General features: G+C 35.9%; 2 protein-coding genes across 2 annotated transcripts; both read right to left on the reverse strand.

The window, feature by feature from the left end:
- Window positions 1–726: 726 nt before the first annotated feature.
- Window positions 727–4,095, reverse strand: LOC110447098 (cytochrome P450 2J6-like). The gene is made up of 4 exons (XM_021492549.1): window positions 3,610–4,095; window positions 2,627–3,142; window positions 1,872–2,315; window positions 727–1,530 (listed from the first exon to the last, which is right to left on the reverse strand). The coding sequence occupies exons 1-4, from the start codon at window positions 3,956–3,958 to the stop codon at window positions 1,349–1,351; spliced, it is 1,491 nt and encodes a 496-aa protein (XP_021348224.1). The 5' UTR covers window positions 3,959–4,095; the 3' UTR covers window positions 727–1,348.
- Window positions 4,096–8,970: 4,875 nt separating this feature from the next.
- Window positions 8,971–13,936, reverse strand: LOC110447112 (cytochrome P450 2D4-like). The gene is made up of 5 exons (XM_021492563.1): window positions 13,464–13,936; window positions 12,283–12,293; window positions 11,593–11,763; window positions 10,690–11,133; window positions 8,971–10,068 (listed from the first exon to the last, which is right to left on the reverse strand). Exons 1-5 carry the CDS (start codon window positions 13,784–13,786, stop codon window positions 9,887–9,889), a joined length of 1,131 nt encoding a protein of 376 aa, XP_021348238.1. The 5' UTR covers window positions 13,787–13,936; the 3' UTR covers window positions 8,971–9,886.
- Window positions 13,937–14,181: the final 245 nt, after the last annotated feature.

The following is a 14,181-nucleotide window of genomic DNA, read 5'->3' on the forward strand; positions in this document are numbered from 1 at the left end:
CCTTCATTCCCTCTCATTCCCACTCCCTCCCCCATCCCACCCCACCCTATCACACCCCAGCCCATTCACCATTGGTTGCTCAAATAAATAAGAAAAATCTTGCATGGAAATATAGCAGCAAGATCGATGGTGCTCCCCCTTCCTCAAGTCCTAATATACCTTTCTCATTTTGGGGTAGACCTAGCACGGAGCAAGGAGACAGAGACCTAGACAAGTAAAAAGCAGGGGTCATTTCAAAAATAATTTTATATGGAACGAAGCGTATAGGATATGTCAGAGTGTGTACACACGCATGCACGTGACTACAGGTAAGCGAACAGGTAAGATCATATGGAGACACAGATAATAAACTATGTAACCGGTAACCACAGTCGTTATAGTCTTTTTCGTGGCTCATAGCGGCAAGTATGTGACCGTGGTAATTGATATTTAAATATCTTCGTTAGGGATCTCACCCGGGACGTCTGCTGTATTTTTCAGAGCCAAAATATCCAGTTGGAAGAAGTTTGTATTTTACCAGAGTGACAGGGATCACATATACATTTGTGGATTAAATTTACCATCCACAAACTTTTAGGACACGATATTTCCATATTACGAAAGAAATGTTTAACGCTTACACGGTTTTTCGTCACTTCATTCCTTTGCATTTTTGTATAGAGGTGGTTGGACAAAGGGACGTTTATTAGCATCCCTTCGTGGCAGAGTATGATACATTGTATTCTTATTTCTATGCTACTGTGATCAACTCTAGCATGCACTCAAAACATGGTATGCTCAGTTTATATTGTATCAGTTTACTCAAATGTGTGTAAATAATCCGAAATACATGCGTGAAAACACTTGGATTGAATACAGAGTAAAATGGCACTGGATAAGTGTGCAGCTTAATTAGTATCACAGAGTTAGATCTCGTTAATATGTAACGTTGCAATCACATTAAGATAAGGCATCAATTTGCCTGAATTACTACATGAATTATTAAGATGGTTTAAGTGGGGAGGGGTCTTGTCTACCATGAAAATAAAATAGCAACCATTTAACCTTCACATTTGCAAAACCCTCAATACCGAAATCACATTTTACAGTTGTTTCATGCCTTATCAGTCAACAGCCGAACCTATTTTCCCGAGGAGTTGGGACCCACCAGATGAACTGTTTTCCGAGGCCGCACATAAGAGCACCTGTATTCCATAGATATTTCATGAGTACAATAAATGAAAAGTTTCATCAAATTCTGTCTAGTCCTTTGGGATTATATTACAAACTTACAAACAAAATGGAATTCTATATGATAACATCTCTATGATATAATTAAACATCCTCACAGATTTTTTGTTTCAATGTTTCATTTCAACTTAACAGCGCAGCACTTGTAGTCCTTGGACGCCCGAACCAATCCCAGGGTCGCGTCAAATGATGGGAGTTTGTCGGGGCTTTCCGGGAAAAACTCGAACCTTTGCAGCAATGAGGTTAAAAACAAAAATAGCTCTAACCTCGCCAGAGATTCTCCAAGACAGATTCGTCGTCCTGTAAAAGATATAATCAGATAAAGTCATCAAATCATTTATGCATACAATAGTTTATGGGACATCTTTACTTTATTTCGAGATTTGCGGCTAAACTGTCAGAGCATAATCACTCAAATATTGAACAAGGAATTACACTGGACCAAACAGCTGTTCTTTACTTCTATAATTTATAAGTGATGCTTATTAACGGGACAAAAAAAAAATCAAAACTGGTCTAAACGTCGATAAACAAAATGTAATTACAATATATAAATAATATCTATAATCATTTTTATCAAATATCTATATCAATAAAATTTACGAATGAAAAGCAAGCAAACTAACAAACTATATAAGTACCTAGAGAGAAAGCCATTACAGTCCTTTCCTTGCCATTCATTTGTCCGTCCTTTCCTAGAAATCTCTCTGGTTGAAACTTATCCGGATTCTCAAACAGGTCTGGATCAGTCATAACTGAGTCAAGATTTTGTATTATCAACGATCCCTTTGGGATAATCATGCCCCGGAAATGGATATCCTTTAAGGCCCCGTGAGGCACAGACAGTGGGGCGATGTTGCCCATTCGTAAAACCTCTGTTATAAATGCTTCGTAGTAAGGCATGGAGGGTTTGTCGCCAAGTGACGGAAGCCTTGACGTCCCGACCACAGACTCTATCTCCTGTCGGAGCTTATCCTGGATAGGTTTGTTGTGAATGAGGTAAATGATCGCCCAGCGAATTATGGTAGCTGTTGTGTCAGTCCCGGCGCCAAACAAATTCATGACGGATGTCGTTAAGTTCATATCTGTGTCCATACATGAAAATTAGAAAATAATGCCAGGTATAGGAAAAAAACGAAATATTTGACAGCATATTTTAACAAATACAAAAGAAAAAAAACTTTCCCAACAAAATTTAAATCCAGCAAATTTGAATTATAACGTTAGACTTTTGAGGGTCAAAAGATTAAAAAAAAGTGTTCTGATACGTTTTTGGTAATACAGGATAATACTTACCAATGCATGATCACTATTGATTTTTGTTTGATCAAACAGTGTTTAAAATATACACTGTTTAAGAGTAATAATTCTCTGCTTTGCTACCTTTGCTACATACCTTCAAATATCGGATCATCTTCACCATGTTTGATTTGTTGTCTTAGAAACGCATCGACGAAATCTCGCTGATTCTCCTCTTCATACGTTTTTCGATGCTCAGCGATCTGTTCAAAAACAAAAGATTTGATATCGGCGAAATTTTGAATCAGCTTCTTCACATTGAACATATCTCCAGGAAGGAATCTTACTCCAGGAAAAGATCGTAGGGCCCCTCCAACTGAAAGTAACCGAAAGTTCTCAGCGAAAAGCGATGTAAGTCGCTTGAATTTTGCGTCAGTGTATTCAAATCGGTTTCCGAACGTAATACTGCATATGATATTTGATATGGCAATGGTTGTAATTTTTTTCATGTCATAAGGTTGTCCTTCCTGTTTTTCAATGAATTTCAAATAAGCCTCTATTTCTTCTTGGACTCTTGATTCCAAAGACTTCTTTCCAAATCCAAAATTCCGAAGTGTGGACAGAGAAAATGTCCGGGTTTGTTTCCAGTGTTCACCAGAAGAGAAACCAATACCTAAAAGTAAGATTATATACGATTTAAACCTGATTTTGTATCGGTGGTTTTATGTGATCAATTATTCGAAACATTAACTCATGAGTCATGTAATTACGATATAACTGTCAATCTTATCTTTATATTTGTATATATTCATTTTTCTATGCATATTTTCCCTTTTGATACTTTCTAATTATCCAATCATTCACGGCACGTAACCCACTCCCACCTCACTAATATATGTGAATGAAATGTTAGTTGTATGTATGTTGTTGTTGTTTTTTTACTCTGATAAATATAGTCATAGAGTAAAGAATATTCCACAACAATACCCTCACAGGTAAAAACGATTTTCATATAACGGGAGGGGAGATATTTTTTTCTGTTAAATATAGTCCTAGAGTTAAGAATGCAACTATTATATTCATCCATGTACTGATAAACTGTCAGAGGACTTGCATCTACTTTGATTTTTCACAATTTACCTTTAGAGTGGAAAATATTTTCTGTCATAAAGCCGCCTGGTCGATCGGAGAATTCCTCCCCTCTTTTAACAAACGCCTCTCTTAACGCCTCCTTTCCATTGATAACCACGTTGAGATTAGGTCCAATCTTCAAACTGAAAACGTCGCCATATTGTGCTCGAAGTTTTCGAAATGTCTCCAGGACGTTTCCTTTTCGCAGTAGAGGCATGCTTCCTATGATAGGATAGCCCGATGGTCCGGGTGGGACATTGGCCGGCCATTGTAGTGTCCGACTGACCAGCAGGATCAACAATACAACAACGAAAGCCACTGTCACAGTGTTAAAGCTGAATAGCGAGCCGAAATCCATGTTGATTGTATATAGCCACAGACGATGTGTACATTTCACTATCTCCTAATACGTCATGTGAAATGAATCTAAAACCCGTCCTTTATATATATAGGCAAGGTCAATAATTTACCCGCCACGTGTTATAGCATAAAAATATGTCCACGTGTCTAGCTTATGTCTCCTCTGGCCCTGACACCAGACTTTGACATTGACAGATATAAACAAAGAGACATGCCAGAAGAAAACGAAGGAAAAAAATGACAAAAATAAAATAAAATAAATAAATAATCAATCGACTTTTTGTTTGATTTGAAGTAAGCTCATCTGTAAAATAAGGGGTCATAAAGTATGTCGATTCAAAAATATAAACGTATACGCATATCATCCCTTCCACGTTAATATATCAGAGTCAACAGGTCAATACATAGAACGACAGACATATGTACGTTAAGGATGTACTCTTCTGAGGTTTAAATAACGTTCAAGTCTCGTTTTGATCTGGTGTAACGGGTTTTTGTAATATTTAACAAATTATGATCAAGTTTAATAGCAAACACGCATCTGAAAAATATGTCAAAAAAACCTAGATGCTTGTCGTTTGTAGAACTTTTTTTACAAGAATTTAAAAAAATGACCAATTCGGCGGCAATTTTGAAAATGTGTATTAATGTGTATTTCTTGCGCTTCACAAAATGCAAAAATTTCACCTTCATTTTTAATTGTAGCAGGTCCAATTTTGCTATACAACTTTATAATGTTCAATATGATCAAAATATTATGCAACAAAATAGAAAATTTTACATAATTGTTTTGTTTTTTTACGTATTTAGTGTAACTGAAGCACTTTTGATTTTTGACCCCGAAAAAGGTGACAATAACACAAATAATAATGGGACAAAAAAGAAGCACACGGACCCTCCATTTTTTATATCAAGCATTTAATCTAGAAAACATGGTGAAAAATGAATATTTTTTCACAAATAAAGGGTAGGGGTAACTTTAAAAGAATAAGATTAAGAAATTTTACTTCCATAAATCAAACGAAAATAATATTTTTTCAAGTGGTGTACAAGAATTATACCCCCGTGGTACAATATGTCTTAACACGCGTGCATTCAATGTGATTTTATAGAAGGCCCATTTCACATCCATACTGAACTTTTCAAGAAAGTGCGGTTCGACGAATACATCATTGCATCTGGGTTGATGGAGGATTACTTTCAGAGACATAATCAGGAACAGCATGCTCCTTCTTTTGTCTGCCCTGTCACCATTCACCATGTTTTTTAACCTTCAGAAAGATACCTAGAAAATGTTCGGCAGAAAATGGAACATGAGACGAAATATTTTATCGACGGGACAGGAAATAAATACAGATTGTCCAATTGATTATAAATGTATACTTTGGAAAATATTTTCTCTTTCTTCTTGTTGCTTGGAGGAGCTTGCAAGTTTGGTAAAATACATCATGGAGTCCTGTCGCAAGGTTGGTGCACTCTGTGAACTGCAGGAAGGCACGCTCTTAGGAGCAGTTAAACTTGAAAAAGATATTGTTATGGGAACGCAACGCTAATAGACGTTTTCTTTCCTTGAGTTTTTCAACATTTTAACGGTTCTATTTAAAATGAAAGGGTACGCATTAAATATTGCAAAGAGACCGGAATAGACAGAAGACGGTGTTGTGACTGGTGGTAAAGTAGTCATTTCCAGCGAGCACTGCAGTGCACGTTAAATTGTACGGAAATATTATATGGATTCAAAATCGTTACCGAAAAATGGAGACACTCCAACGAAACGTTCGGAACAGATACGGTTTCCGAGTGTATGCGCATTCGAAACATTGGATGGGAAAAACGGGGAAAAGAACTGGTTGGGCAGAATACTCGACAGATTCATTTATGGCATGTAGTCAACCTAGTTTGCATCACTGTCAAATCCGGTACTAAAACATGCTTATTCTATAAAATTCTTTCTACCCCAATATTGAGGTGGTGCACGTATCTTTCCTTTGCGCATATGCTGTGTTTTATTCAAAGATAACATCCTTATGAGATTCGGCAATATTTCACTATTTCAAAGATAGAAAGCGTAATGGTGATTTTGCACGCATCAACGATTATCACATTAAAGTCCTTTTCAAAAGCAGTTTACAGTTGTCCAATCAAAACAAAATGTAGAAAGACACAATATGTTCACGGAACTAGTGTTTTGAATACTATTGTATTGTATTGCTAAATTTGGTTACTTTCTATATCAGCCAACCGGTTATACTTAATCGTGTGGATACACACCAATCTGTGATGGCTTCATTCAGCCAGCAAACTAGATGACGTTCATCTGTGAAAAGTAAAAGAAATTAGTTGTAATCTTATTACATCGTCAAGCACCTATGATGAATCTCTCGACCACCGTCAGGATACTTTGCATGCATGTTGATATCAGGTCTGTGGTTTCCATACAGAAAAGTTTGAATTAAAGAAAGGTGCCTGTGGATAGAATAGAGAGGAAAACATATCTGATTGTCCTATCTGATAAAATCATGATCAAATACATGACAGCTTCTTTGTATCAAACGTTTACAAAAACAATGGACGTATCAAACGTGTCGTAACGCTTCAAGACCGACTGGTCTCTTTGTCAAGCTTTGATTATGGATAACGCTTGCCGAAGGGACCAGTTGGTGTTGAAACGTTGCAACACGTTTGATTCGTACATTTATTTATATATTATATTACTTTGATACATACATATTTCCAAATTGATGAATAATATTGATGACATGGCAACGTTTTTATCACATGCAATAAGTAAAGTTTAGTGCCACTGATATTGATATTACAAATTTGCTGTGATGGAAGTATTAAGTTCAGATGAAGTACTTTAGCCCTTGACACATGCATTTTCCATGAATCCGTGTTTGCTTTTACAATTAATATATGTATTTAGGTATGTTTTATTACCGAGGCGGTGTGTATACCATATCATTATCACAGTTGTCTGGGTCGTTGTCTAATACCGTTGAGGAATGACATCGATATTTTTGTTTGAAACACATAGAGAATAAACAAGAAAAGCTTTTGAACATAATTTACCCTACTTATTGATAAAGATATGAGTGCTTTTCAAGATGTATATCCTAAACAAAATTATCCCACTTCAGATATCAAAGTTATGAAGCGATGTGGTGGTAAAGCGAAACTATTGACATCTCTCCACTAGCTATCTTACCCCGGTTGGCCTTTTCATATTCCCAGGTGATATAACTCGCTATTTTGCTTTTTTAAAAGCATAACGTCTTTGATGTATAACATTACATATAATTGATGTAAACTTCAGGATACTCAACCCACTGCCAAAACAGAAACTGTGAACTGGAAGCCGCACTTGTCGACATGAATATAGGTTTGATAGATAATTTCTGAAAAGGAATCTTTACCATGCGGGACTTCTCTTAAATATAATAGAAATGAAACAAACGAAACAATATTCAATAACAGTACTCTGATTGAGAAAAAAAAGTTGGACTAGACGGGAATTCGAGCCCTGAACTTTGTTGTTATATTGTCGCTTTAACCGACTGAGCTGCCTAGTCAACGAAAGTGTCCTGACTCATCTGTGCTAGTTATATCTAAAACGAAAGTGTCCTGACCAATCTGTGCTAGTTATATCTAAAACGAAAGTAAGGAGAGGTTACTGTATGTACGAATAACTTCAATGTAGTGGGACAATGATACTTCAAGTGATTACATACACATGTGTTGTGTTGTGTTTATACGACCATATTAAATCACGCACTAAATAAATCTACTTATCTAGCAACAAGAGAGAACATTTAGTATTTAGTAAGTGTATACTATACAGTTGATGAGATGAAAAGGTATGAATTATTAATTTAATATAACTGTTTAACATTACAACGCACCATCCACTAGACCACATAATGTAAGTCACATAAAACAACAAGAACAAAACATAATTGAACATAATCACTACAATTACGAAGCATATGTAAAAATATTAAAGAGACGATTCAGAAAGTCAAATAACATAATTATTCATTAAACTATATCCGCCTTCAGTCGTCCATTTTTGACTTAGTGGTATTAAAAATTGAAAGTAAAAGGGGAAAAATCCTTGTTTAAAATGTTTTGTAGTTGCAGCATGTCTTCTTGGGAATACTGCGCATATTGCTTTTCTCCTTGAGTTTCGTCTTAGGGATGAAATTGCTTTTTTTCTATCCTGCAGTACACTGCACACAAATAGGAAGTGCATCGGTGTCTGGTTCTGACAAGTGAATATCACTTGGTTTCGCTTACATTCCTTCGTGTTGGCAGTCGCGATTTCTAAGAGTCTAAGAGTTTTTCAATTTAACGGGCTAAAATGAAAAATTCGAGAAGAGTTATATAAATTTCATATGAAACGAATACGATTGTGAGATCCTTTTCATCACATATTCAGAATTTGTGGCATTTATTCATGTAACCTTGAAATGTAAAAAGCCGCCATTTTGACTCCTATGCGTAAGTCTGTGACATGATGTACTTGTCCTAGGCGTGACGTCACACTTGAAACTTACAACCAATCACATGGTTGATATGTCATATTACATGGGCTAATACGCAAACAAATATGAAATGGGTATATTCACTGGATAACACAGTACACTATGTGATAAAACAACGTATTATTACATAACCGAAGACACCTGGTGTTATTTTTCTTGTACTTTTTAAATGGCTTCGTTTTAAATATTTCATGGATTTGTAGTTCAAATTACTTAAAATGTTTGCACTTTTCAGTGCAAGTCTCATGCTATCACATCTTTCCATGCCTTAACAATTGTATATTGTTTAGCGTCGTTAGTCAAACCACCGTATTCAAAGATTAAATGACTGGATCCGTTTGAAATGTTCGGGAAAAGGGATATCAAGATCATTGACAATTTGCTTGGTTGGATAAACAAGGATGGAGTATAATCATAATACTATAAATAATTAAAAGTAATAAGTGACACAACCTTTTTTTCCTCTTACAGAGTTTCTATGCATTTTATTAACTTGCAAACAATGGATAATAAACTTTACATACACAAAATAATACATACAACATCAGTCAAAAAGTATAAGATTAACAATGACAAACTGTATATTGGCCCTCGGGATGGATTCTTTATCTAAATTGCCTCAACGTCAGTATTCGTTTGCATAACGTAACAGACCACCTGTGGAAAACCTCGAAGTTAGTTATTTTTTCTTCTGTATGGTGTGATATAGGTATAGTCCGTGCTTTCTACTGATGTCAGTGATGAACCGGATATATTTGACAGCTACTTGACACAAACATGATTTGTCTGTTAAGAAGGACACACACAGGGACACTTTATAGCAACAATGTGTTGGGAAATTGTTATATGCAAAGTAAATAAAGCATCCTGTATTTTAAAAAAATCTTCCCAAACGCTTTGTATTGTTAAAAATAAAAGTGAACAAAACATGTGTAAAGTAATACACCGTGATAAAGTTCTATTGAAATATCAAGAAAAATTTAAAGCCATTAGCTTGGGTTTGTTTCATCCTTCAGAAATTGTATGTGTGTTTCATTGTTGAATAAAAAAAACTTATTCATAAATAAGAAATTCACATAAAAACACCTAGCAAATGTTCGCGCTTAAAAAGAGATTCATCAAAACTATTTTTTCGGAACAATCAGTAAGACACTTGAGTATAAAATACAGTTATTATGCTGATAATAAAAATATGTTTATATCTATAATCCAACGATATTTAGGTGTAATAATGAGTTCATTGAAGCAAATGAATACAATAGCAATGTTACATACTTAAAGTGAGATTATATACGATTCATATTGTATAATGATTAAATAATTAAAACATATTTGTATATACATATTGGTCAAAGTTCTCACATATGTTTTGTTTTAATGTTTCATTTCAGCTTTACAGCGCAGCACTTGTAGTCCGTGGACGCCCGCGCCACTCCCAAGGTGGAGTCGAACGATGGAAGTTTGTCGGGGCTTTCTGGGAGAAACTCGAACCTCTGCAGCAATGAGGTTAGGAACAAAAATAGCTCTAACCTCGCCAGGGATTCCCCAAGACAGATTCGTCGTCCTGTAAATAATATTATCAGATAAAGTCTTTACTTAATCTATATATACAAGTATTAACTGGATATTTTTATATTCAGATTAGCGACTATACTGTCACAAAATAATCACTTAAAGATGAACAAAAGACACATACAAATGCTTACACCTCCTAAGGATCGTCGGTGATTTGAAGTGCCAAAATGGTTGGATTCATAATTGGTCTGAACTATTTCTAAAAGAGGGGGGGGGGGGGTGCGTAAATCTCTTAATTATATGAATTAAAAAATTAGAGGAGTACTTGTTCATTTCAAATTAATAATGAGTATCATTATATACTGTCACAACCTCTGTTAAAGGAACAATCGGAGACTTATCAGTCTACTACCTTGTATCTTGACAGGAACACGTAAGACATGCACATACAAGTGATTACACCTTTAGTAATAGATATAATATGCCAAAAACGAATTACATGTCATCATACAGCTGTTCCGTCCTTCTACGACTCACCGGTGATGCTAGTGGCCAAACATCCAAATTAGTCTTTACGTCAATAAACAAAAGTATACTTACAATAAATAAATATGTATATATATATGTTCATAAATAAAAAGCAAGCAAACAAACAAAAATATATAAGTACCTAGAGAGAAAGCCATTACAGTCCTTTCTTTGCCGTTCATTTGTCCGTCCTTTCCTAGAAATCTCTCTGGTTGAAACTTATCCGGATTCTCAAACAGGTCTGGATCAGTCATAACCGAGTCAAGATTTGCCATAATGACCGACCCTTTTGGGATTAGCCTGCCTCGGAACTGGATATCCTTCTTGGCACCGTGAGGCACAGACAGTGGAGCGATGTTGCCCATCCGGAAAACCTCTGTTATAAAAGCTTCGTAGTAAGGCATGGAGGGTTTGTCGCAAAGTGACGGAAGCCTTGACGTTCCGATCACAGTCTCAATCTCCTGTCGGAGCTTATCTTGGATAGGTTTGTTGTGAATGAGGTAAAGTATCGCCCAGCGGATCATGGTAGCTGTTGTTTCAGTCCCGGCAAGGAACAGATTGATGACGACTGTTGCTAAGTTCATATCTATAGACATACAAGATATTAAATAATGTCAGGCGTAAGAAATACTGGAATATTTGACATCATGCTTACACGAGTGAAAAGACAAAATCGTGTGTCTCCGGAAAAAGTCAAAAGTGTAAATAGGGAAAAGAACAGCAGGGTAAATGTTTGCTATGATTTAAAGATTGGTACAAGGTGTTGTGTATAAGGTTTTAATACGGCTTTTAATGAATCACCTTTCATAAAAAAAATAACAAAATTTCAATAGTTATTAAAACTATAATGTATCTTTACATTTTTAATACGTATATTTTTGATACCTTCTAAGAATCTAATATGATCATGCGGTTGTTATTATTAATATATTTCACACAATGATTTTAGTTATGTCAAATGTTTTAAAATGAATAAAATCACACACGTAAAATGATAATAATCTTTTCTTCATCAACAATCTAACCATATATCTTTGTTACCTACCATCAAATATCGGATCATCTTCGTCATGTTTGATTTGTTGTCTCAGAAACGCATCAATGAAATCTCGCTGATTCTCTTCTGCAAACGTTTTTCGATGCTCGGCTATTTGTTCAAGAGCGAAACATTTGATATCAGTGAAATTTTGAATCAACTTCTTTACATTGATCATATCTCAAGGAAGAAATCGTACACCTGGAAATGATCGTATGGCCCCTCCAACCGAATTTAACCTTAAGTTCCCAGCAAATAGTGACGTTAGTCGTTTGAATTTTGCGTCAGTGTATTAAAATCGGTTTCCGAACGTAATACTGCATATGATATTTGATATGGCCATGGTTGTCATTTCTTTTATATTGTAAGATTGCCCGTTTTGTTGTTCAATGATATCCAAATAAGCTTCTATTTCTTCTTGGACTCTTGATTCCAAAGACTTCTTTCCAAATCCAAAATTCCGAAGTGTCGACAGAAAAAGTCCGTGTTTGTTTCCAGTGATCACCGGAGGCGAAACCAATACCTATAAAGACATAAACAAGTTATAAAACTTATATTAATCACTTATGTTGGCCCGGATGCAGGTGCGCTTTTCACTGCGCCACCCGACCAATACACAAAATTAAGATAAACAAAAGATGATTTTGTCCGGAGTGGAAAGTATCCTGTATTACACATTAGTGCAACAGTCAAGCTTACATTGAACAATGCTAATACCACAACGATTAACAATTTTGTGGTCCAGAAAATTCGAACTATCAAAAGTTCAGAGACCAAGTCAGAGAACCCCCCTCGACGTGAAACGTTCTTGTATTCCAAAGTAACTCAAAGTAAGGTATCATTCCTCGATTCCCATGTCTCACCCTGACCTGATTTGGCACTCATAGAATATCAGTCGAAAGTAGGCTAGCAAATTATGAAAAAGTGACCATTCTCTCTGCACGATGGGACGACATTCATTTATCCAAACATGCTACCATGTAAATACTTATTTTCTAAAGTAACGTTTTCTTTTGTCAGGTTATTTTATTCCGTCTTTAACTAAGTAATTTAAATAGCATCTATTAAGCCGTACATGTATATTAAACCATAGGGCCACAACGAGAGCATGATGATTGGATTTACTTTCAGAATGGGTCAAGTCCATCAGCCAAAAACGTCTGTGCTTCCTTAGCCCACTGTCCCAACCACACTCAACAATTTGCTTGATTTGTGTGTATTTTGTCTGCAGAGAGAACATCAAATATTTTAATTCTGTCTGCAAAACCTATAACATTGCCTGTTTGCGTAAAAAGAACTGAGCTTGCTTGATAACCAAGGAAACAATACCTATACACTTTCCATATTTTCTTATCACGCTTCATGTATAAAAGAAATCGTTTCTGATACCCATTCATGATATCGATACGGATCTGCCTCGTTCATGTTGTATTCCGAAACTTCACAAGAATCTTTGATATTAACTTAATTTCATTCCTTATCTCATTTACGGTATAATATAATATAATATAAAGCAATACATAACTGTTGAAATGTAGTTTTTAATCAAGTTTTACAACTTATGATAGACCCATCTTCAGATATATCGGCGAGGTGCTGTCTTTATTACATTTATCAACCACGTCGATCGTATTTATACCCTCCTGTACTTGAAATCAATGACACTACCAGCTCTACTACATGTACCTCAGCCGTTTTCCTCAACCTTTACTCACAACATGACCAACAACCTTCCGTTCCCTCTCCGATGTGGAACTTCGTTTTTCCGGGAGGTTAGCTTTTCCAGCCAATTGAACAAGTGCCTACAAACTATTTGTAAACCAGTTTCGCCCCTGTTAAAACTATAATACTTTATAAACGTAATCCAAATTTACATTCACAAATAGTTGCTTGGCCTGTCAGAGAATTCATCCGCACGCTTGACGAACGCTTCCTTCAACGCATCGGCTCCATTGATGACTACGGCAAGATTGGGTCCAATCTTTATACTAAAAACGTCGCCATATTGTGCTCGAAGTTTTCGAAATATCTCCAGGATGTTTCCTTTTCGCAGTAGAGGCATGCTTCCTATGATAGGATAGCCAGATGGGCCGGGCGGGACATTGGCAGACCATTGTAGTGTCCGACTGACTAGCAGGATCAACAATACAACAACGATAGCCACTGTCACAGTGTTAAAGCTGAGAGACGAGCCGAAATCCATGTTGCTTCGAAACACACACTGAAAACTGACAATATAATTGCAACTGTGACCTATATAGACAAACTATAAGGCGCAACCGCAGACGATGTATACAATTATCTCCCCGGTTACGTCAATTGGAAGCACTAGGAGCTTAGTCGACGATCTAAATGCAGGACGGCTTACCTTTCGTTCTATTAAATGACCTTCAGTACGAATGTTGTTTATCCAGTAGAATGTTAAAAATAGATACATGTATGCCCCATTGTGACTAAAGACAAAATGGTTAATGGGGTTTTGTTAATGTGAAAATACAATTAAAAGATAAAGTTTCTGGTACTTTGTTTTTGAGTTCGTTAAACTCGTCAGCTAGACGTACCTAGTAGGCTCAACAAAAAGAACGACATATATATTCA

This window comes from Mizuhopecten yessoensis, unplaced genomic scaffold, assembly GCF_002113885.1.
Source record: "Mizuhopecten yessoensis strain PY_sf001 unplaced genomic scaffold, ASM211388v2 scaffold3229, whole genome shotgun sequence".
In the NCBI taxonomy this organism is placed as follows: Eukaryota; Metazoa; Mollusca; class Bivalvia; order Pectinida; family Pectinidae; genus Mizuhopecten; species Mizuhopecten yessoensis.